This window comes from Ceratotherium simum, chromosome 21, assembly GCF_057802395.1.
Source record: "Ceratotherium simum simum isolate JZ-2026a chromosome 21, ASM5780239v1, whole genome shotgun sequence".
Lineage (NCBI taxonomy): Eukaryota > Metazoa > Chordata > Mammalia > Perissodactyla > Rhinocerotidae > Ceratotherium > Ceratotherium simum.
This window is the reverse complement of record NC_141920.1, coordinates 44,626,209-44,652,286: the sequence shown is the minus strand read 5'-3', so window position 1 is coordinate 44,652,286 and position 26,078 is coordinate 44,626,209. Positions and strand designations below refer to the sequence as shown.

At 38.4% G+C, this 26,078-nt stretch overlaps 1 protein-coding gene across 6 annotated transcripts in view; it reads left to right on the top strand.

Moving 5' to 3' along the window:
- DZANK1 (double zinc ribbon and ankyrin repeat domains 1) overlaps positions 1 to 26,078 on the top strand; it is a 92,567-nt gene that overhangs the window by 48,992 nt on the left and 17,497 nt on the right. For 5 of the 6 annotated variants that reach the window (XM_087445661.1, XM_087445662.1, XM_087445663.1 and 2 more), the window contains 4 exons: positions 12,954 to 13,076; positions 13,935 to 14,099; positions 15,404 to 15,611; positions 25,952 to 26,055. In XM_087445661.1, the coding sequence (XP_087301787.1) occupies positions 12,954 to 13,076; positions 13,935 to 14,099; positions 15,404 to 15,611; positions 25,952 to 26,055 (600 nt within the window). The remainder of the gene's footprint in view (positions 1 to 12,953; positions 13,077 to 13,934; positions 14,100 to 15,403; positions 15,612 to 25,951; positions 26,056 to 26,078) is intronic. The other variant, XM_087445664.1, reaches the window with a different exon arrangement.

The window sequence follows — 26,078 nt, the reverse complement described above, 5'->3', positions numbered from 1 at the left end:
TTATATGTGGGATGCCGGCCACAGCATGGCTTGATAAGTGGTGTGTAGGTCCGTGCCGGGGATCTGAACCTGCGAACACTGTGCTGCCAAAGCAGAGTGTGCGAACCCAACCACCACGCCACTGGGCCGGCCCCATATATAGTCATTTTAACCACCACCACAATGAAGATTTAGAACAGTTCCATTACCCTAAAAAATTTTCTTATGCCCCTTTGCAGTTGAGCTCCTCCCATGATCACTAGCCTCAGAAATAGTGATCTCTTTTAACACTATGGTTTTGGGTTTTTACAGAAGTATCCAGTTTTTTTGTGTTTGATTTCCTGCACTTAGCATAATGTTTTTGAGGTTCATTCATGTTGTTGCATGTATCCATATTTTTTTTCATTTTGATCGTTGAGTAGTATTGCACAGGGTGGGTATACCACAGTGGATTGATCCATCCACCAATTAATGGGCACTTGTGTTGTTTCCAGTTTGAGGATGTTATGGTAATGCTGCTGTGAACATTCACATGCAAGTCTTTGTGTGGATATAATTTTTATTTCTCTTGGGTAAATACCTAGGAGTAGGATTATCGGGTCCTATCTAAGTTCATATTTAATTTTATAAAGATATTGTCATACTGTTTTCCAAAATGGCTGTACTGTTTTGCATTCCTATCAGCAATATGTGAAGGTTCCAGTTTCTCTACATCATCACCGATACTTGATATCAGGCATTTTATTAATGATATTCCCTTTTTATGTCTGTAGGATCTGTAGTGATATCCCCTCTTTCTTTCCAGGTGTTTGTAATTTGTGTTCTCTCTCTCTCCCTCTTTCCAGCTAGAGACATACAAATTTTATTGATTTTTTTCAAAGAACTATCTTCTGGTTCATTAATTTTCTCTAGTTTTTATTTCCTTTTTATGAATTTTGATCTTTATTATTTCCTTTCTTCTGTTTGCTTTGGGTTTAATTTAATCTTTTTTTAATTTCTTAAGGTGAGAACTATATCGTTAATTTTAAATTTTTCTTCTTTTCTAACATAAACTATAAATTTATCTCTAAGAACTTCTTTAGCAACATCCCACAGATTTATATAAGTTGTATTTTCATTATAATTCAGTTCAATTGATTTCTCCTTTGACCTATGATTTATTTATGAGTTGGTTGATTTCCAAATATCTGAAGTTTCTCTGGTTATCTTATTGTTAGTGATTTATAATTTAATTCCATTATGATCAGATAACATACTCTGTATATTTCAGTTATTTTAAATTAATGAGACTTATTTTATGGCGCAGTTTGTAGTTGAACCTGGAAAATATACCAGGTGCACTTGAAAAGAATGTGTTTTCTGTCATTGTGGGTATAGTATCCTATAAATATAAATTAAGTCAAAATGGAATGTTGCACCAATCTTATATGTCTTCGCTGATCTTTTTTTAATTGTTCTAGCAAATGCTGGGAAAAGGCTATTAAAACCTCCATCCATGATTCTGGAGTTATTTGCTTCTCTCTTTAATACTGTCAATATTTGCATGATGTATTTTATAAGCCACATAAACATTTTTGATTGTTATATCTTCCTGATGAATTTAACTTTTGTTGTTATGAAATGTCTCTCTTCATCTTTCATAATACATTTTTCCTGAGACCTGTTTTATCCTATATTGATAGAGCCACTTCAGCCTTCTTATTTCTATGGTTTACATGGAATTTATATATATATGTGTGTATATATATATACACACATATACACTACCAGCAGACCTGCACTATAAGAAATGATAGAGCGTTCTATATATATATATTTACTTTATATATATATTTACTTATAATATTTAAATATATATATTTATATAAATATTTACTTATAATATTTAAATATATATTTATATAAATATATGTATATTTACTTTCGTTTTATATAGTTGGGTCTTGGGGTCTTGTCTGTGGCTTGCATATAGTTGTTTTTTTTCTTTTTTAAAAATCCACTGTGGGGGACGTCAGCATCATGGTGGAGTGAGCGTCGGCTGTTGAACTCTCCCCCTCTAAGACACAACAAAAAGGACATTCATATTCGAACAGAAGCTATTCACACAATGCAGGGGACGTCTGAGGCGCCCAGGCAGCTGTACACCAAAGGAGTGAGGTGCTGGAATCCCCAGAGTAAGTGGAAGGAGGCAGCAGACCCCAGATGCCTGGGCCTGACCAGCAGCAGGGCGAGGCTGCACCCCTACATCAGAGGCAGTGGCAGCTCAGGCCTCACCACGCTACAGCCCCAGCTGCTCCAGCTGGACCAAGCCACAGCCCCAGATTCCCCGGCTCCACCATCCCACTGCCCCAGCTCCTTCGGCTGGACTGTGCCCCGCCCCCAGCTCCATCAGCTTGACCGCCCCCCACCCCCAGCTCCAGCTGCTTTGGCTTGGCCTGTGCTCAGGCTCCAGCTGACTTGGCACCAGCAACTTCGGCCCACCGCACTCCAGTTCCAGCTTCTTCGGCCCACCACACTTCAGTTCCACGTTCTTTGGCCCTGCAGTGTTCTCCAGCTCCTCCTTCTTTGGCCCAGCACACTCCAGTTCCAGCTTCTTCCGCCCAGTGGCGCTCCAGCTCCTGCTTCTTCAGCCCAGTGGCACTTCAGCTGCAGCTGCTTCAACCCACCCACACCTGAGCCCCAGCTGCTTCGGCCTAGCTGCACTCCAGTCCCAGCTGTTCCCATGCTCCAGCTCCAGCTGTTCCCACGCTTCCCCTCCAGCAGCCTCCACTCATCCACACCTCAGATCAGCCAGGGGCTGACAAGAGTGCCAGAATACACAGCCCTTGACCCCCCCCAGCAGCAGCAAGAGGAAACTGCGACCATATATTTTCACTATGAGGAAAAGTAAGCCAATACTGACAGGCACTATGCAAAAATATGTTAAGTCTCCAGACCAAAAGGAAAAGGACAAGCACCCAGAAGTCAACCTGGAAAGCACAGAAATGTATAACCTTAATGACAGAGAATTCAAAATAGCCATCATAAAAAAGCTTAATGAAATACAAGAAAACACAGATAGACAATTCAATGAAATCGGGAGTTTCTTCACAAAAGAGATTGAAACTATAAAAATAAACCAATCAGAAATCTTAGAGATGAAAGACACAATAGAGGAGATAAAGACAAATCTGGAAGCCTTAAGCATCAGAGCTGACAATATGGAGGAAAGAATTAGCAATATTGAGGACAGCAATGCAGAAATGCTCCAGATGGAGGAGGAAAGAGAACTAAGACTAAAAAGAAATGAAGAAACTCTCCGAGAAATTCCAACACAATTGGGAGATCCAACATAAGAATTATAGGTATTCCAGAGGGAGAAGAGAGGGAAAAAGGAGCAGAGAACTTGTTCAAAGAAATAATAGATGAGAACTTCCCAAACCTGGGGAAGGAGCTGGAAATACCAGTGAATGAAATCAATAGATCTTCTAAATATATCAACATGAAAAGACCCTCTCCAAGACATATAATAGTAAAGCTGGCAAAAGTCAATGACAAAGAAAAAGTATTAAGGGCAGCTAGACAACAGAAAATAACATACAAAGGATTTCCTATCAGGCTCTCAGCTGATTTCTCAACAGAAACTTTACAGGCTAAGAGAGAGTAGAACGATATGTTCAAAATTCTGAAGGACAAAAACTTTCAGCCAAGAATACTCTATCCGTTGAAATGTTCTTCAGATATGATAGAGAAATAATAACTATCCCAGATAAACAAAAGCTAAGGGAGTTCCTTGCCACAAGACCCCCACTACAAGAAGTGCTCAAGGCCCTCATCCCTGAGAAAAAAGAGAAAGGGGATTCCAAGTTTTGAACAAGGAGGAAAATAGGGTGACAAAACCAGAAAAATTGCAGTCCTCTATCAAAATAGGTTAGCAAACACTTAATTGTAAAACCAAAGATCAAGGGAAGGTAAACACCAAGCATAAATTTAACCTCATCATGTTAAACACGAACTCACAACACAAGAAGGAATAAGATGGGACAACAATAACTTAGAAGGGGAAGAGTAGAGGGATCGAATTGATGTAGTCTAAGAGAATAAGAAGCCATCAAAAAATGGACTATCACATCCACGAGATTTTTTATACAAACCTCATGGTAACCACTAACCAAATAATCAGAGCACAATCACACACTTTGATAAAGAAAGAGAAAACTAAGAGAACCCCCATACAGAACTACCAAACTGAATTGGTAGTCCGAAACACAAGGGACAAGAAACAAAAAAAATGCAAAAGAACGGGAAAAAGAGTGATAAAAATAACAACAACAAGCCCCCATATATCAATAATTACCCTAAATGTAAATGGAATGAACTCTTCAATCAAAAGACACAGAGTGGCGGGATGGATTAAAAAACAACACCCAACAATATGCTGCCTCCAGGAAACACATCTCAGCTCTAAAGACAAACACAGGCTCCGAGTGAAAGGATGGAAGACAATACTCCAAGCTAATGGCAAACAAAAGAAAGCAGTTGTTGCCATACTTATATCAAACAAAGTTGACTTCAAGATAAAACAGGTAATGAGAGACAAAGAGGGGCAATATATAATGATAAAAGGGGCACTCCACCGAGAAGACATATCACTTTTAAATATATATGCACCCAATACAGGAGCACCAAGGTACATAGAGCAACTATTAACAAACCTAAAAGGAGATATTAACAACAACACAATAATAGTAGGGGACCTTAACACCCGACTGTCATCAATGGACAGATCATCCAGACAGAAAATCAGTAAGGAAATAATGGACTTAAAGGAAAAACTTGATGAGATGGACTTAACAGATATATATAGAGCACTCCATCCAAACACAGCAGATTACACATTCTTCTCAAGCGTACATGCAACATTCTCAACAATAGACCATATGTTGGGAAACAAGGCATGCTTTTATAAATTTAAGAAGATTGAAATCATAACAAGCATCTTTTCAGACCATAATGTCATGAAGCTAGAAATCAACTACAAGGACAATACTGGGAAAGTGACAAAGCTGTGGAGACTCAACAACATGCTACTAAACAACCAATGGATCATTGATGTAATTAAAGGAGAAATCAGATCATATGTGGAGATAAATGAGAATGAAAATACACCATACCAACTCATATGGGATGCAGCAAGAGCAGTCCTGAGAGGGAAACTCATAGCAATACAGGCACACCCTTAACAAACAAGAAAAAGCCCAAATAAGCAACCTCAAACCACACCTAACAGAATTAGAAAAAGAAGAACAAACAATGCCTAAAAGTCAGCAGAAATAAATATCAGAGGAGAAATAAAAATCAGAGGAGAAATAAATGAAATTGAAATTAATAAAACAGTAGAAATGATCAGTGAAACAAAGAGCTGGTTCTTTGAGAAGATAAACAAAATTGACAAACCCTTAGCCAGACTCACCAAGAAAAAAAGAGAGAAGGCTCAAATAAAAAAAATTAGGAATGAAAAGGAGAAATTACAACAGATACCACAGAAATACAAAAGATTATAAGAGAATTCTATGAAAAACTATATGCCCACAAATTGGACAATCTAGAAGAAATGGATAAATTCTTAGACTCATAAACCTCCCAAAACTGAATCAAGAAGAAATAGAGAACGTGAATAGACCAATCACAAGTAAAGAGATTGAAACAGTAATCAAAAACTCCCACAAAATAAAAGTCCAGGACCAGATGGCTTCTCTGGAGAATTTTACCAAACATTAAAAGAAGACTTAATACCTATCCTTCTCAAACTATTCCAAAGAACAGAGGAAGATGGAACACTTCCCAACACATTCTATGAGGCCAACATCACCCTGATACCAAAGCCAGGCAAAGACAATACTAAGAAGGAAAACTACAGACCAATATCCCTGTTGAACATAGATGCAAAAATCCTCAACGAAATATTGGCAAACCGAATACAGCAATACGTTACAAAGATCATATACCATGATGAAGTGGGATTTATACCAGGGACACAAGGATGGTTTAACATTCACAAATCAATCAATGTGATACATCACATTAACAAAACAAGGAATAAAAACCATCTGATCATCTCAATAGATGCAGAGAAGGCTTTTGACAAGACCCAACATCCATTTATGATAAAAACTCTCAACAAAATGAGTATAGAAGGAAAGTACCTTAACATAATAAAGGCCATATATGGCGAACCCACAGCCAACATCATACTCAATGGGGAAAAACTGAAAGCCATCCTTCTGAGAACAGGAACAAGACAAGGGTGCCCACTCTCACCACTCTTATTCAACACAGTACTGGAGGTTCTGGCCAGAGCAATTAGGCAAGAAAAAGGAATAAAAGAAATCAAAATAGGTAACGAAGAAGTGAAACTCTTGCTGTTTGCAGGTGACATGATCTTATATATAGAAAACCCTAAAGAATCCACTGGGAAACTATTAGAAATAATCAACAACTACAGCCAAGTGGCAGGGTACAAAATCAACTTACAGAAATCAGTTGCATTTCTGTGTACCTACAATGAACTAACAGAAAGAGAACTCAAGAAGACAATCCCATTTACAACTGCAACAAAAAGAATAAAATATCTAGGAGTAAATTTAACCACGGAAGTGCAAGACCTATACAATGAAAACTATAAGACATTATTGAGTGAAATCAATGATGACACAAAGAAATGGAAAAATATTCCATGCACTTGGATTGGAAGAATAAACATAGTTAAAATGTCCATACTACCTAAAGCAATCTACACATTCAATGCAATCCCAATCAGAATCCCAAGGACATTCTTCACAGAAATAGAACAAAGAATACTAGCATTCATATGGGGCAACAAAAGACCCCGTATAGCTAAAGCAATCCTGAATAAGAAGAACGAGGCTGGAGGCATCACAATCCCTGACTTCAAAACATACTACAAAGAGACAGTAATTAAAACAGCATGGTACTGGTACAAAAACTGACACACAAATCAATGGAACAGAATTGAAAGTCCAGAAATAAAACTTCATATCTACGAGCAGCTAATCTTTGGCAAAGGAGCTAAGGACATACAGTGGAGAAAGGAAAGTCTCTTCAATAAATAGTGCTGGGAAAACTGGACAGCCACTTGCAAAAGAATGAAAGTAGACCATCTTCTTTCACTGTACACAAAAATTAACTCAAAATGGATCAAAGATCTGAAGGTGAGACCTGAAACTATAAAACGCCTGGAGGAAAATATAGATAGTACATTACTCATCATCAGCCATAAAGGGATCTTTTTGAATTCCGTGTCTACTCAGACCAGGGAAACAAAAGAAAAAATAAACAAGTGGGACTTCATCAGATTAAAGAGCTTCTACAAGGCAAATGCAACTAGATCAAAATTAATAGGAAACCCACCAGCTGGGAAAAAATATTTGCAAACCATATATCTGACAAGATATTAATCTCCATAATATCTAAAGAACTCACACAGCTGAATAACGAGAAAAACAAACAGCCCGATCAAAAAATGGGCAGAGGAAATGAACAGACACTTCTCCAAAGAAGATATACAGATGGCCAATAGGCACATGAAAAGATGCTCAACATCACTAATCATCAGGGAAATGCAAATCAAAACCACACTAAGATATCACCTTATACCAGTTAGAATGGCTATAATCACCAAGACAAAAAACAACAAATGCTGGAGAGGCTGTGGAGAAATGGGAACCCTAATCCACTGCTGGTGGGAATGCAAACTGGTGCAGCCTCTATGGAAAACAGTATGGAGATTCCTCAAAAAATTAAAAATAGAAATACCTTATGATCCAGCTATCCCACTACTGAGTATCTACCCAGCGAACCTGAAATCAGCAATCCAAAGAGGCTTATGCACCCCTATGTTCATCGCAGCATTATTCACTATAGCCAAGACATGGAAGCAACCCAAGTGTCCCTCAACTTATGATTGGATAAAGAAGATGTGGTATATATATACCATGGAATACTACTCAGCCATAAAGAAAGACAAAATCGTCCCATTTGCAACAACATGGGTGGACCTGGAGGGTATTATGCTAAGTGAAATAAACCAGAAAGAAAAAGACAAACAGTGTGTGATTTCACTCATAGGTGGAAGATAAACCAACACACGGACAGATAGAACTGTTTGGTGGTTACCAGGGGCTAGGGGGGTGGGGAGTGGGCACAAGGGGTGGAGGGATGCACTTATATGGTGATTGACAAACAATGATGTACAACAAAAATTTCACAATAAAAAAATTAAATGCTAAAAAATAAATAAATAAAGCCAAGGTTATATCTGAAAAAAAAATCCACTTTGACGATCTCTGCCTCTTAAGTGGAATGTTTAGTTCAACAAAGTTTAATATAATTATTGATATGGTTGAATTTTGGTCTACCATTTTATTATTTGATTTCTACTTTTCCCATCTGTTTTGTTTTCTTTGTTCCTACTTTCCTGCTTTTTGGGTTATTTGAATACTTTTTAGAATTTCATTTTAATTTTCCTGTTGACTTTTTAGCTGTATTTCTTGGCATTACTTTTTACTAGTTGCCCTAGTGATCATAATATAGATCTTTAACTTTTTACAGTCTAATTAGTTACTATTGTACCACATCAGGTAAAATACAGAAATCTGGCAACCATACAGGTTCATATCCCTCTTCCCCGATCCTTTATGTTACAGTTATATGTATTGCATCTACAAACTGTAAAACCTTTATGAGGTTGCAAACCTTTATGAGAATGTTGTAATTTATGCTTTAAACAATTATATGGTTTATAAAGAAATTAAGAGGAAAAAAGCAAAAAAGACAAAAAGTAGTTTTTTGTGTTAACAGAGATATTTACCATTGCTGATGTTCATTACCCTTTTCTGAAGATCCAGGTTTCTCTCTAGTTTCATTTCCCTTCAGACAGAACTCTCTTTATCATTTCTTATAGTGCGGGTCTGCTGGTAGTGAATTGTCTTAGTTTTCTTTTATCCAAAAATGTCTTTATTTCACCTTCATTCTCAAAGGGTGTTTTTGATGGATATATAATTCTGGTTTGATAGTTACTTTCTTTCAGAACTTGAAGGATATTCCACTCTCTTCTGTCCTCCGTGATTTCTAATTAGAAGTTGAATGTTAATCAGATTGACATTACCATATGTGATGTGTCATTTTCTCTTGCTGCTTTTAAGATTTGCTTTTTATCTTTGGTTTTCAACAATTTGGTTATAATGTGCCTCAGTGTGAGCTTTTCTGCAATTATTCTGGTTGGTGTTCATTGAGCATTTTATAACTGTAAATTTCTCTTTCATCACATTTTGGAGTTGTTCAGCCATGATTTCTTTAACAGTTTTTCTACTACACTCACCTTCTACCCTCCTGCTTGGCTTCCATGTACACATCTGTTTAATTGTTTGCTATAATCTAATAGGTTCCTGAGGTTCTGTTCATTAAAAATTTTTTTCTCACATTGTGTAATTTCTATTGATCCATCTTCGAGTTCACTTACTCTTTCTTTTGTCATCTCCTTTTAGCTATTAAGTATATCCAATAAATATTTTATTTCAAATATTGTATTTTTCTCTTTCAGAATTTTCATTTGTTTCTCTTTTTATTGTTTCTGTTTCTCTCCTGCGATTTCCTATCTTTTTATTCATTGTGGGAAGAATATATGCTTTAAAATTCTGGTAGCCAGTTCCAACATCTGATTCATCCTAGGGTTGGACTCAATTGATTTTCTTTTATTTTGAGAGGCATTAGTTCTAGTTTATTACAGGCAGTGCATTCCCCAAACCAGGTGTATATATTATTGCCTGCTAAAGCAAAGCAAAACAAAACAAACAACAACAAAAAAACCCAGGACTCATCAGAGAATAGTAACAGAATCCAGAAGCACCACCACCTGACGTGTTTAACGCCGGGATACAATCTAAAATTCCTCGACATACTAAAAACCAAGAAAACTTGTTTTTTTAGGGGGAGGGGAGTGGAAAGTCTGGTCCCTGTTCAGATATTTTGTCTTTAGCTGAACTGCTTTGAGTGTTCTGTGCATGTGTTGTTCAGGGGTCAGTAAGAGATGTGACCAGAATTTGGGGATCCCCTCTCTGTTTCTTTTCTTTCTGGGAGCTGCCTATATCTTCAGCAGCCCAATATTCCCCACCTTCAGTTTTATGGTTCTCCTAGCCAAAAATACTGTTCTTTTCCCACCATTTCACATGCACTATGTGGACTGCCCTTAGCCCCAGGCTGAAAGGGAGCTAACTTTGTATGACTTCCGTCCTCCTTGTGTGCACTTGCTACAAGAGTCTGTCTGCTCCTGCTCATTCTCAGGTGCCTTCACATCTTATGAGCAGATTTTATAGTTGTTTTCTGTGTGATAGTCATTTAGTATAGTCTTACTCTATCATTACCAAAAGGAAAATCGGTGTAGTTTCTGTCTAAAAAGATGATTTATGTTATTTAATATGTTTCCTTTCAGAACTAAGACTAAAAACATGCTAATGAGCTGGCAGATTTAATAAGAAAGCCCATCTATTCCCAAATCAAACCTGATGCAATTTTAGGATAGTCTTTTGTTGATTGTTATTTGTTTATCTCTCAGACTTTATGTCACTCTCCCATCATGAAATTACACTTTGTAATTTTCCAAGGCACCAGAGAAAAAAATAGTGCAATTGGGAAAGCATTAAAAAAGGAAACAGTGGTACTTTGGAATTCTTGGAGTGATCTTTCTGATGCATTTAAGTAAATTGCCAAGCAAAAGATTTATTTTCTCAGACCTCTGGACTTCTTATATAAATAGTAAAATAATTTAAATTGATTTTATTAACTGTCAATGATGTAGTTTTTTCTGGGTCTCACCTATAAAGAAAACTGTTTCAGAAACAATTACAGAATTGTATTTCTATCTGAATGGTATATCAGAGTTTAGATGTCGCAATGAGAATATTGATTATTGAAGTAACAATGCATGTTCAATCTGATAGCTTTATGTCTTTTGTTTAGCAGCATTAATTTGAATGGGGTAAGATAACTTTTCTTTCTTTAAAGCAATGTTATATTAAAAATTCACTTGAATGGTAGATGCATTTAAACGAAAGGTCTGAAGGCTTTTTATTTAGAAAACTGGGTTGGCTTGGGGAAAAAAAAGGAGGAGGATTGGCAATAGATGTTAGCCCAGAGCTGGTCTTCCTCAGCAAAAAGAGGAGGATTAGCATGGATGTTAGCTCAGGGCTGATCTTACTCACACAAAAAAAAAGAAACCTGGGTTGGCAAGTTTTATATCAAAATGCTGTTTTAATAGTAGTGTAGGGGCCGGCCCGGTGGTGCAAGCGGTTAAGTGCGCACGCTCCACTGCGGTGGCCTAGAGTTCGCTGGTTCGGATCCCGGGTGCGCACTGACGCACTGCTTGGCAAGCTGTGCTGTGGCGGCGTCTCATATAAAGTGGAGGAAGATGGGCACGGATGTTAGCCCAGGGCCAGTCTTCCTCAGCAAAAAAAAAGAGGAGGATTGGCAGATGTTAGCACAGGGCTGATCTCCTCACAAAAAAACAAACAAACAAAAAATAGTAGTATAAATTGAAATTTAAATCTGAAGCAAAAATTTCCAAAGAGTTTCTCCTTTGATTTATTCCAAGGAGTCCCCCGCTAATTGCACAGAAATGAGGTGAGCATAAGCATACCCAAAGAAGGGTCTTCTTTCTCAAAATCTGTGGATTTTGGGGGCTAATGTGGCCTCCTTGTGGACAGATATCTGTTTTAGGATAACAGAGCAATCCCTGAAGTAAAACAGGATACAGTTGGACAAATAAAATTCACTGAAATATCAACCTTTCAGGGAAAATTGTCTTTAGAAAATGTTTTCTCTAGTGTGCACATTGTTAGTATTGTACATGGAATGTATGACAGTACACAAATTTAGTTATCAATTGAATCAATTATTCGTTGATTCATTTGTTCCTTCAGTAACTACTTGAATCACTCCCATGTGCCAAGGTAGCAGGTACTGTGCCAAGTGGAAAAAAATGTGAAATGTTAGTCCTTTCCCTTCAAGAAATCAGGATCAAGTAGAAAGCAAGATGAGAAGGGAAGGAAGCTGACATACTGAGCCTGACCCTATGCTAAGCATTCCTGTGTGCTTAATTTCCGTTAACCATCTGTAATCCCCCTACAGACCTGTGAGGAAGCTGTTGTATTGAAGAGGCTGTGTGGAGTCATGGACAAAAATCATAGCCTAGTTTCAAATCTTGGGTCTTGCCCTCTCTGTGCCTCAGTTTCCCTTTGTAAAACAGAAATGATGATGGCACCCACCTCACAGGTCTGTTGTGTAGATTGATGTGAGAGTATAGGGGCTGTGTTCAGACCACTGCCTGCACATAGTAGGTCATCATGTAGCAATGACGAGATTATCATCCTCGTTTGTTTGATGAGAAAATCTCTTCCCAGGCAATAGTGAGTAAGTAGCAGGAGCAAAGATTCTAATCCAGGTCTACCTAACAAAGTCTGGAAATTCTCACAAAAACAATTCTATCCCCCTCTCCAAAATAAAATAATTCTTTTCATGTGTTAGGTAGGAGTGGAAAATAAATTCACATTTCCAGATGGAAACCAGAACCCCAAAGGATAGAAGATAAGCCTCAGTCATGACACCTTAGGTAGCTCAGCTCTCTTTACGTTCTTTTTTTATTAATATTATTATAGTAAATCAACAGGAGGCTTGCTGCCTTTGGTGTTAAAGATACTGAGGAATATCAAGTTGTGTGAGGCACCAGTTTCCTCGACTTTCTGTGAAGGAATGCATGCTCTTTATATTAACTTATTAATTGATAAAGCTCATCAGTTTTCGTCTTTTGGGCAAAAATACTGTATTTCCAGGGCTTACATTGATTTGGGGCTTTTTGCTTTTCTGGAATGGGAGGGGGATTGGAGAATATAAATGCCTATAAATGCCGTTGTGTTCACCAGTCCGCGTGCAGGGGAGATAAAGCCCCTCCTCCGCGCACTCAGAAGGGGGAGACCATTTCCTGCTCCAAATGTGGGCGCCGGAATCGCCGAGAAGCTTGCTTCTGTGACTGGTGTGGAGCCACGGTGGGTATTTTAAAACTGAGCTTCTCTGTGCTGAGGGCTCACCAGCACCCTGTAGAGAGCTGGGGGCCTCCTCTTCTGTGGCCTTGCAGACATCCCTTCTGAGATTGGGGTGGTGGCACCTATTTACCTAAGAATCTGGAGACACAGATAATTAATTCTCTTAAATTTTGAGAAAGGTCTCTCATTGCTGTTTTAATTTTCATCTCTTTGAGGTTAAACTTTTTTATTCATTTATTGACTATTGGCATTTCTTATTTTATGACTTGTCTGTTTACCTACCTTTTTAATAAAATACTCAAAAATATTTGTGTATTTATTTAATAAATGTTGCATGTGAATAATACAAAGGGTTTATAGTGAAGGCATAGTCTCCCTTCTCATCCTGGTCCCACGGCTCCTCTCCCCAGAAGCAGTCACTGTTCCCCAGTTTCTGAGGTGTTCTTTCAGCCATTCTGTGCACATCAAGTAAACTAGTAGTTGAATATGAACACTGATCCAATTCTTTTCACCTGGCAATGGATCTTGTTAGTAACCTCTTCATTCTTCCCAGTGCTATCATAATATTCCCCTGTCTGTAGGTACCAGGATATATTTAGGCCGTCCCCTATTGCTGGACTTCTAGGTTGTTTCCAGTTACTTCCTCTAAAACCACAGTCCTGCGGGGAATGGTCTTGAGTATACTTCTTTGTGTACTTGTCCATCTATAGGGTACATTCTAGAAGGTGAAATTGTTGGGTCAGAGGGAATGGGCATATGTTATTTTGATGGCTGGAGATTGTATGGTATGGGAGTAATTTATATGGGAAAATTGTGACTCTTAATATTCATGAAAATATAATAATATTTTCTGTCCCCTAGCCTGGCATTCCTGCTCGCTTCTCTGTTTGCCCTAAATGTGGGGCCAGCAATCACCCATCTGCCCGATTCTGTGGCTCCTGTGGTGTTTGTGTCAAGTCCTTGGCAAGACTTAGTGTGGATGACAGGCTAGCTCCAGCTGCTGGAGAACCTGGCCCTTTTGCTGAGGTGAGGCCTCCTCTGCAGTGAGAACTGCCTGGAAGACACTGTGACTCTGGCCTTATGTTCTCTACCGTGTAACTCAACCCAGGGAAGAGAGCCTAAACATTTAGACCTTTCACACGGACTTTCAACTCGGTGTGTAAATAGATGAAATCCATTTAGGTTTTAAACACTCAAGTGATTTCTTCCAAAATCAAAGATGTATGCATTTATCTAGAGTGGAATGAGGTCTAATTGCATTTGCAAGGTGATAGATATAATATCATTAGGGAAAGGTGGATTTAAAATACCTGGGATAGAAAGTACTTCTCTCGAATTTGTTATGTAGCACACCAAGAACTTTTCCCCCAACTCTTATATATTTTAGAAATACATCAGGTATTTAAAATTTCTTTTGCCATTTATAACAACTGGACAGTTTGAGGGAAATCTCACTAGGTTGTTGTCAGAAGGACTTAATCTCTAACCAGCTCTGTGTTAGCCTTTTATGAATTTCTCTGAGCTACATACAGACTTTGCAGGTTTCTTCTTATCTCTTCACTAGAAGAATTTGAAGATTGATGATTATTAGAGAAAATGCACATGCACCCAGCAACTATGCATTCATTTTTAGGTGGTTCATGGCCTTCTTATCCCAGGTTGAAAGACATAGATCCTGGGACTGCCAGCAGTCCACATGGCACCTGTGTGCAAATGAGACAGAAGTGTTCTTTCCTCAGGATACTTGACTGCCATCTGTTGGAAACTGATTGTAATGCACTGATTTTGTTAGAAAGATCTTTTCTTCCATCTACCAGAAAAATTGTCCTAATAAATATGCAAATATACGATGTCCACCATGTGAATGGTACCCCTTTAGATGCAGTGGTGTTGTGCAGTGCACAACCTACGTAACCTTACATGGTGATCCTCTCAGGTCCCCCGGTCCAGGTGCAGGAGAGTGTCTCACAGAAAATGTTGGTGCCTAGTAGTTGGGTGTGGCTGAGTAGTAAAGTCTATGCTTCATTGGATTGTAGAACTGAGAGTATAGATATCATCCAGGCCTTAGGCGAGAGAGAGAACATCAGCTGATTTGCTGAATTTGAGACAGTAAATGGCTAATGGGTTGGGGCTGGCTTCATAGATCAGGCTGAAAGTTGCTGGGAAAGACAGAAGCAAGGAAGATGAGGCAAGGGCTGAAAACTCATTTTTAGTTCAAAGTACAGTTTTGGAGAGATACTTTTACTTCTGATTAGAATTGTTTTCTGTGAGTAACATGAAGAATTAATTAAATTATATTCTCATATTTTATGTTTCTGCCTCATTCATAGCCCCAATCTGCCTGGCAGTCGCTAAGTGTTTCTTGCCCCAAACCTGATGCTGGGACTAAGAAGGCTGTAGGAACACAGACCACTGGCCTGTTCTACCCATCTGGCAAACTGCTAGCCAAAAGGGAACTGGAAGTGGCTTCTCAGAAGCAGACGCAGGAGAAGATGAGTGACCACAAACCTCTCCTTACAGCTGTCAGCCCAGGACGAGGTAAGGAAAGAGATATGCTGTCTTGTCAGGAGGGAACTCGTTCTCTGAAAGAAAATCTCATTTTTTCTTCCTTTAGATTTAATGTGTGTATAAGAAGTCAGTTCCTTTATTTTTCTTTTTTCAGGTAATTTTCCTTTGTATGGATAATAGCTCTTCCTTAAACTTTTAGTACTCTGATGCTTAGACTCATAGCCCCCTTGTCTAGTTTGTAAATCAAATAGCACGTATGGATTTCTATTATTATGGCAGAAAAGTTGTTAGTCTGTGTTGTTATTGCTATCTGCTATTACCTCTTTTTTTATTGTAGTAAAATTAACGTAACAAAATTCACCATTTTAAAGTGTATGATTCAGTGACATTTAGTACATTAGGAATATTATACAGCCGTCACCATTCTCTATGTCCAGAACGTTTTCATCACCCCAAAGGTAAACCCTTTTGTCTTTCAGCAGACAATCCCCACACCTCCTCTCCCAAGTGCTTGGCAACCACGAGTCTACCTTCTGTCTTTATGGATTTGCCTCTTCTGGACATTTCATGTAAATGGAAGCATATAAGAAATGGTCTTTTGTGACTGGCTCCTTTCCCTTAGTACAATGTTCTTGAAATTCAGCCATGTTTTAGTGCTTCATTCTTTTTTTATAGCTGAATAATACTCTATTGTAAAGATATATGACATTTTGTTGATCTGTTCATCAGTTGATGGACATTTGAGTTTTGTCCTCCTTTTGGCTGTTGTGAATAATGCTGCGGTGAATGTTCATGTGTAAGTTTTTCTGTAAACGTGTTTTTATTTTTCTTGGGTATATACATAGGAGTGCAATTGCTGACTCAAATGGTAACATTATGTTTAACTTTTTGAGGAACTTCCAGACTGTTTTTCAAAATGGCTGCACTATTTTACATTCTGACCAGCAGCGTATGAGGGTTCTGCTGTCTTTACATCTTTGCCAGCACTTGGTATTATCTTTTTCATTATAGTCATCCTGGTAGGTGTGAATCGGTATTCCATTATGGTTTTAATTAGCATTTCTCTGATGACTAATGATGTTGAACATCTTTTCATGTGCTTGTTGGCCATTTGTATATTTTATCTGGAGAAATGTCTATTCAGATCCTTTGTCCATTTTTTAATTTGCTTGTTTGTCTTTTTGTTATTGAGATGTAAGAGCTCTTTATATATTCTGAATACTGGACTGTTACCAGATGTATAATTTGCAAATATTTTCTACCATTCTGTAGGTTGTCTTTGAACTTTTAATAGTGTCCTATGAAGCACAAAAGTTTTAAATTTTGATTATGTCAGAATTGTCTGTTTTTTTTCTTTTATTGCTTGTGTTTTTGGTGTCATATCTAAGAATCCATTGCCAAATCCAGGTCAAAAATATTTACCCCTATCTTTTCTTCTAAGATTTTTATAGTTTTAGCTCTTACATTTAGGTCTCGGGTCCATTTTGAGTTAGTTTTTGTATATGGTGTGCAACTTCATTATTTTGCATGCAGCTGTCCAGTTGTCCCAGTACCATTTGTTGAAGAGGTGATTCTTTCCCTGTTGAATGGTCTTGGCACACTTGTCAAAAAGAAGTTGGCTATAGATAAATAGGTTTATTTCTGGACTTTCAATTCTATTTTATTGATCTATATGTCTATCTTTATGCCAGAACCACACTGTTTTGATTACTGTTGCTTTGTAGTAGGTTTTGAAATTGAGAAGTGTGAATCCCCCAACTTTGTTCCTCTTTTTCAAGATTTTGGCTATTCTGGGTCTTTGAGTTTCCATATGAATTTTAGGATCAGCTTGCCAGTTTCTACAAAGAGGCCAGCTGGGATTCTGGCCACACAATCCCTATTGTGTTGACTCTATAGATCAGTTTGGGGAGTATTGCCATCTTAACAGTGTTAAGCCTTCCAATCTATGAACATGGGATGTATTTCCAATTATTTAGATCTTCTTTAATTTTCTTCAATAGAGTTTTGTGGGTTTAGGAGTGTAAGTTTTATACCTCTTTTGTTAACTTTATTCCTAAGTATTTTATTGTTTTTGATGTTATTGTGAATGGAATCATTTTCCCAATTTTATTTTTGGATTGTTTGTTGCAAGTGTATTTTTGTATATTATCTTGGATTTTACAACTTTACTAAACTTTTTTATTAGTTCTAATAGTTCGTTAGTAGATTCCCTAGAATTTTCTATATACAAATCATGTCATCTGTGAATGTAGTTTTACTTCTTGCTTTCCAGCCTGGATGACTTTTATTTCATTTTCTTACCTGATTTCCCTGGTTAGAACCTCCAGTACAATGTTAAATAGAGGTGGTAAGAACAGGAATCCTTGTCTTCTTCCTGATTTTAGGGGAAAGCATCCAGTCTTGAACCATTAAGTATGATGTTAACTGTGGGTTTTTCATAGATGCCCTTTCGCAAATGGAGGAAGTCCCCTCCTATTCCTAATTTTTGAGTGTTTTTTTCCTTTGTCATGAAAGGATGTTGGCTTTTGTCAAATGCTTTCTCTGCATCTATTTAGATGATCATGTGATTTTTGCTTTTTATTCCATTGATGGTGTTTTACGTTAATTGATTTTCAGGTGTTAAACTAACCTTTCAGTCCTTGGGATAAACCCCACTTGGGCGTGGCATATAGTTCTTCTTATAGGTTTTGGGGTTCAGTTTGCTAGTATATTGTTGAAGATTTTTATGTCTATATTCATAAGAGGTATAGGTCTTCAGTTTTCTTTGTGATGTCTTTGAGTATTAGGATAATACTGGTTTATAGTCTTCTCTCCTCTTCTATTTTTTTTTGAAGTTATTATGAAGAATTGATATTAACTCTTCCTTAAATGTTTGGTGGAATTCACTGTGAAGCCACCTGGGCCTGAATTTTGTCTAATGGGTAATTTTGATTACTAATTCAATCTCTTTACTTCTTATAGATCTGTTTAGATTTTCTATTTCTTGTTGAGTCAGTTTTCTATGTATTTGTCCATTTCGTCTGAGTTACCTAATTTATTAGTATACAGTTGTTCGTAGTATTCCTTTATAATCAATTTTATTTCAGTAAGGTTGGTGGTCATGTCCCTATTTCATTTCTGATTCTAATAATTGGAGTCATTTCTCTTTTTCTTGGTCAGTCTAGGTAAAGATTTGTCAATTTTGTTGATCTTTTCCAAGAACCAACTTTTGGTGTTGTTGATTTTCTCTATTGTTTTTTTATTCTGTATTTTGTTAATTTCCACTCTAATCTTCATTATTTCCTTCTTTCTTCTTGCTTTAGATTGCGTTTGATCTTTTTCTAGTTTCTCCAGGTCAAAGGTGCAGGTCTTGATTTGAGATCTTTTTTCTTTTTTAATAGAGGCATTTACAACTGTAAATTTCCCTATGAGCGTTGCTTTCACTGCATCCCATAAGTTTTAGTATGTCATGTCTTCACTTTCTTTCAACAAAGTATTTTTAAATTTTTCTTGTGATTTCTTCTTTGACCCGTTGGTTGTTTAACAGTGTGTTATCTAATTTCCAAATATTTGTGAATTCTCCAAATTTCTGTCCATTATTGATTTCTAATTTCATTCTCCTGTGATTAGAAACATACTTTGTATGATTTCAGTGCTTTTAAATTTATTGAGGCTTGATATGGCTTGACATATGGTCTATCCTGGAGAGTGTCCCGTGTACACTTGAGAGGAATATATATTCTGCTGTTTTGGGGTGAAGTTTCTATAGATGTCCATTAAGTCTAGCTCGTTTAGAGTGCTGGTCAAGTGTTCTATTTCTTGTTCATCTTCTGCCTATTCATTTAGAAAATGGAGTATTAAAGTGTCCAGCCATTATCATTGAATTGTCTATTTCTCCCATCATTTCTTTCAATTTTTGCTTCATGTATTTTGGTGATCTCTTGTTCAGTGCATGCATATAGGTTTATAATTGTTCCACCTTCCTGATGACTCTTTTATCACTATCAAATGTCCCTTTTTTTTTGATTTGGTAGCATTTTATTTGGTCTTAAAATCTATTTTGTCTGGTATTAGTATAGCCACTCCAGCTTTCTTATGGATGCTGTTTGCATGATGTATCTTTTTCCATCTTTTTACTTTCAATCTGTCTGTATCTTTGAATACAAAGTATATCTTCTGTAGATAGTATATAGTTGGATCTTATTTTTTATCTGGTCTGACAATCTCTGTTTTTTGACTGGGTTGTTTAATCCATTCACATTTAATGTTACTATTGATAAAGTTGGATTTATGTCTTCCATTTTACTTTTTTGTTTTCTCAATGTTTCTAAGTGTCTTTTTGTTCCTCTGTTTCTCCTTTACTGCTTTCTTTTGTGTTGCATATTTTCTAATGTAACATTTTAATTTCTTTAATGATTTTTTCACTATATATTTTGAGTTATTGCCTTAGTGGTTACTCTAGGGCTTATCTTATACATCTTATCAGAATATGCTTCAGATTTATAGTAACTTAATTCCAATGAGATATAGAAATGCTATTCCTATATAGCTCTATTCCCTCTTCTTGGTTTTATAGGTATGTATAACAATGATACCTATCTATATATATTTCATCTATATATGTTACAAACCCCAAAAAAACACTGTTATATTTATTATTGTATATAACCTTATGTATTTTAAAAATGCTAAAAGAAGAAAGAATATTATATATTTATGGTTTTTGTTATCTTAGCCTTCTTTTTTCCCATTTCTAGTTCTCTTCATTTATTCCTGTGGATTCGAGTTACCATCTGAAGTCATTTCCTTAGCCTAGTAAAGCTTTGCTCCCACCCACCTCCTTTGTGCTGTCATTGGCCAGTATATTACTTTTCTATATGTTATAGGCCAAATATTACAATTATATACATATTGTTTTACACAATTTCTTTTTATGTTTGTGAAGAGAAGAAAGAAAAAGAAATATGCATTTATTTATTTATTTATTTATTTTTTTGTGAGGAGATCAGCCCTGTGCTAACATCTGCCAATCCTCCTCTTTTACTGCTGAGGAAGACTGGCCCTGGGCTAACATCCGTGCCCATCTTCCTCCACTTTATATGGGATGCCGCCACAGCATGGCTTGCCAAGCAGTGTGTCGGTGTGCGCCTGGGATCCAAACCGGCGAACCCCGGGCCACCACAGTGGAACGCGTGCACCCAACCGCTTACACCACCGGGCTGGCCCAAAATATGCATTTATAATGTCTTTTATAATTACATAGTTATCTTTACCATTGCTTTTTGCTTTTTTATGTGTGTAGATTCACATTACTGTCTGGGTCATTTGCTTTCAGCCTGAAGAACTTCCTTTAGTATTTCTTATAAGAGGGATCTGCTATCAATGAATTCTCTCAGGTTTTATTTATTTATTTTTTTTGAGCCCTTCGGATATGTTATCCCACTGTCTTCTGACCTCTGTGATTTCTGGTGAGAAATCTGCTGTTAATCTGTTGCAGATCCCTTGTATGTGATGAGTGACTTCTCTCTTGCTCCTTTCAAGAGTCTCTCTTTGTTTTTGTCTTTTGAAAGTGTGATTATAATGTGTGTTGGTATGCATCCTACCTGGAGTTTGTTGAGCTCCTTGGATATGTAAATTCATGTCTTTCATCAAATTTGGGAAGTTTTTGGCCATTATTTATTCAGATGTTCTCTCTTCCTTTTGCTCTGTCCCCTCTCCTGGGATTCTCATTATGCGTATGTTGGTATGCTTGCAAGTTTCCCATAGGTTTCTTAGGCTCTGTTCATTTTTCTTCATTCTTTTTTCTCTATGTTCTTTGCATTGCATAATATCTATCAATCTATTTTTGAGTTTGCTAATTCTTTCTTCTGCTAGTTAAAATTTACTTTTGAGCCCATCTAGTGGATTTTTAATTTTAATTATTGTGCTTTTCTGCTCCACAGTTTCTATTTGGTTCTCTTTTTATTTAATTTTTATATATTTATTGATATTCTATATTTCATGAGGCATTATCATCATACCTTCTTTTATTTTTTTTAATTTTATTTATTTATTTTTTTCCCCCAAAGCCCCAGTAGATAGTTTTATGTCATAGCTGCACATCCTTCTAGTTGCTGTACGTGGGACGTGCCCTCAGCATGGCCGAAGAAGCAGTGCGTTGGTGTGCACCCGGGATCCGAACCCGGGCCGCCAGCAGCGGAGCGCGCACTTAACCGCTAAGCCACGGGGCCGGCCCTCATCATACCTTCTTTTACTTTTTTCTGTGTAGTTTCCTTTAGTTCTTTGGGCATATTTATAGTGGCTACTTTGAAGTCTGTTAAGTCTCCAGCATTTGATCACTCTCACAGTCAGTTTCTGTTACCTCCCCTTTTTCCTGTGTATGGATCAAAGTTTCCTGTTTCTTTGCACGTCTCATAATTTTTTGCTGGAAACTGGACATTTTAAATAGTATATTGGCGCGACTCTGGGTACTGACCTCCCCTCCACGTTTGTTATTGTTATTTGCTTGTTTGTTTAGTGATTCGCTGGATCATTTTAGTGAACTTTATTTTACCCCCATGGTGTGAAGCCTCTGATGTTGCTCCTTGGAGAGTGAAGCTGTGACCATGCACCCTGTCATCCTAGGATGACAGTGGTTTTGGTGAGGCTCTCTTTGATTGTCTCTTTCCCTAGCAACACTCAGCCATTAAGTTCTACTTATTGCTGGCTATTGCTCCATTATTTTCAACTATGCTCTGGGGCATGAATTGCTATACAGACTGGTCCAATTAAATTTGAGATTCTTTACAGGGATAGTTTTTTAGGTCAGTGTTTGAGATATTTTTCAGACTTCAGGAGACCACTTCTTAGCTGTTTATTTCTCTGGTTCTCTGTGGTAAACTGGCCAGCCTATGATTTAACTCATATCTTTAGTGAATTTGCCAGTGTGTTTCTAATTGCTTTTTACCACACCATCCATTATTTTAAGAGCACTCTTAGGCTTGAACTTCCCCACACTCTGTTGCAAATGGAGTAAGTTCCTATGGAGATTTGAAGCTCTCTGTTTTATGACCTGCCTCTTCCCCTGTGCAAAATATCTGAGCCAATGCTCTGGATCAGGGGGTGGGGACAGTGGCATGTTTCTCTCAGAGTGAGACCCCTCCTCAGAAGCTGGGCTCGGTGAAGGGGAGTAGAGCTGTCACCTCTGGTCTTCTTGACTTGCCTCTCCTCGCATGGGCTTCATGCTTTATAAATAAGCCAGGATGAAGGTGATCTGGACTCCAGCATTCTCGGTGTGCCAGACCCAATGTAGAGCCTCCATCCCATGAACGGCAGGTGGGCAGAAAAATGGAGCCCCCACTCTCGACCACACTTGCCCAGAACTTGGTCTCTACAACAGGTAGTTGGGGCAGGATGAGAAATTCTGAAGTCCCGCCCCTCCTGGGAAGATACTGTAACTCTCCAGCTAGGAGCTGGGAGGAGAGGGAGCCCTGTATTCTTGGCTACACACATCTAGAGTGAAGTTTTCATCATGCTCAGCTGAGAGAGGGGAGGGAGAGAGTGGGTCATGGTTCAAACACTGCAGACTCTCACTGTTCAGAATTTTAGTACATTTTCTTCATTAAATGTTTCTTAATTTGCTGTATGTCCTTAGAACCATTTCCAGAGACTTTAACTGGTTTTTTTATTTTATGGTTTCACTGAGGAGTATGTCTGCTGAGCTCCTCATGCTGCCATGCTGGAAGTTGATCATCCCTAGCTCTTCTCTTGCCCTCTGGATTTCCCAGCTGGGAGTCAGAACCCAGTCTACAGTCTGATTGAGCTCTTCTGGGCATGAGTGTAATATCAGTCCTTTGGTATATTGTTTGCAGAGATGACCAGAATGATTCCTTCCATCCCTGTATGCACATGCTACTCCTCCCTTCAAGAGTAAGAGAGCTTTTCCCTTCCTTTGGAATCTGGACTAGCCTTGTGACTTTCTTTGACTAATAGAAAGTGATACAAGAGACATTATGACAGTTCTGGGCCTAGGCCTCAGGAGGGCTGAAAGCTTCCACTTATTCCCTAGGAAGCCAGTGCTAGGTAGAGAATTTTAGGATAGATTATTGAATGAGGAGAGATGCCACATGAAGGAGAACAGAGACAATCCAGCCAATAGCCAACACAAAGACTACAGTCATTTGAGCAAGTGCATGCAGCAGTCATGCGAAGAGAGAGGTCCAGCCAGCCCAGCCAGCTCCCAGCAGTTTGTGCCGTCTTAACTGAGGTCTCAGCCATGTGGATGAGATAATCTTGGCTCCCTTAGCGCCAGTTGAGATGGCTCAGCTAACACCCTCTGGAGCAGAGATGAGCCATTCCTGCTGAGCACTGATCACATTCTTGACCCACAGAAGTGTGAGCAATAGTGTGGTTGATGTTTTAAACCACTAAGTCCTGAGGTGTTTTGTTTGGCAGCAATAGATAATAGAAACAGGTCCTCAGTTTCCTATAGCAGAAGGCAGTCCCCTAGAACTCCCTCTTTCGTCTTGAGCTAGAAGGGAGCAGACCTCACCCTCCAAAGGAAGACTTACGGTCTTCCAGTGACCCTTTCCAAAAGACCCCCTCACCAAATCCAGCCTTTCCACAAAGTCCTCTCTCAATGCTTTTGTAGAGTTGAGATTTGATCTTGGAATTGTAGATCTATTGTACTGTAGATTCTCAGTCAGACCCTCATGTTCAGCGTACTCCTACATTCATATTTATTTATTTGCGTATTACCTATGTCCACTAGAATGCAAGTTACCTGAGGGCACGAACTTTGTTCACCCGATATCCCTAGCCCTAGAATAGTTCATGGCACATAGTAGGCACTCAATAAATATTTGGAATGGATGCCTACTTTGTGCCAAACACTGTGCTGGGTCAGTATTATCTCTAGTGTTATCTCAGTTAATCATAGCAGACTCTCGTGATGCACCACTCCCAATCCCCTCAGCTTGCTGGATTTCACTGCAGCTGTGGTGCTCACTTCCAAGCATCATTGCTAGCATCCCTCATCCAAGGTGCCACAATATCTCTTTGCTTTGCTGCCTCACACTTTGTTCAGAGCAGCAGAAGGCTGTCTGTCCATGAGCAGATGTAACTCAGGAGTGCTGGGGAGTTCACAATACTCCATCACTTGTGCTTCCCAGGGTCACCTTTGTAAGAAACCACCTGTCCTAAGTCTTTGTCTCAGGCTCTGCTGTCAAGGGAACCCAAACTAAGACATTCAGGTTCTCTTATTTAATGTCACAATAACGTATGAAGTAAGAGGTGTTAGTCCCATTTTATAGGTAAGGAAAGTAAGGCTTAATGAGATTTAAGTGTCTGTCTCAAGTTCACTAAGCTAATAGTAAATGGTAAGTATAGAATTTAAATGCAGCCCGGTCTGAATGCCAAATCATGTGCTCTTTCTGTGAAACCATCCTGGGTCACCTTGCAAAAGCCACCTGATTGCTCTTGGCTTTAGTGTCCTCATTGGTAAAGTGATGAGACGAGATCCAAGGCAGGACCCAATGCAGATCCAATGCACACTCAAGTACCAACAGGGCAGAACTGAGAGGTAAAGGCAGGCAGCTGGGCCTGCAGGGCCTTTGGCCAGTTGGAGGGTCCATGCCCTGCCCAAAACGGGCAACTGCCGGTCTGCCCCAGGCAGCTGTGCCTGTGCAGGAAGGCAGGCCCAGCACTGCTGCACCTCCAGCCTGCACGTAAGAAACCAGAAATCTAGACTCATGTGAAATCTCCCGAGTTAAATGGTGGCGACTCATTCAAATGTGTTTTAAACCCTATGCAGACTAGAAGGGAGCACAAGGGAACTTTTAAGAGTGATGGAAATGTTCTACATATTCATTGGGATGTGTATACTTGTCAAAACTCAAACTATACATTTAAAAGAGGTGCGTTTTGGGGCTGGCCTAGTGGCATAGTGGTTAAGTTTGCGTGCTCCGCAGCTTCGGATCCGGAGCGCAGACATATACACTGCTCATCAAGCTACGCTGTGGCAGTGTCGCATATACAAAGCAGAGGAAGATTGGCACAGATGTTAGCTCAGGACCAATCTTCCTCACCAAAAAAAAAAAAAAAGAGGTGCATTTTGTTAATAAGTTCTATCTCAATGTGGTTAATTTTAAAAGAATAAAAGAAAAAGACCCCATGTGCAGCAATCAAAATACGTTCTTTGAGATTCTAGAATATTCTGTGATTAATCATATATAAAAAGAAGCTGGGCACAAAAATGGAACTTATTCTAGTGCGTCAAGGTTCAGTTAGTAAAAACTGCTTTGAAGTTTGGCAAAGAAAAATAACCTCTCCTAGAATGCATGTTCCACTCTAGCATTTTTCTTTCATAACCTCAGAAGAATTATCCATGTGGATGTATTTTTCTTCTTCATTAGGATACTGGAGAAAACAGTTGGATCACATCTCTGCTCACCTCAGGTCTTATGCTCAGAACAACCCTGAATTCCGGGCCTTGATTGCAGAACCCAGGATGGGAAAGGTGGGTGAACTCTGAATGGCACT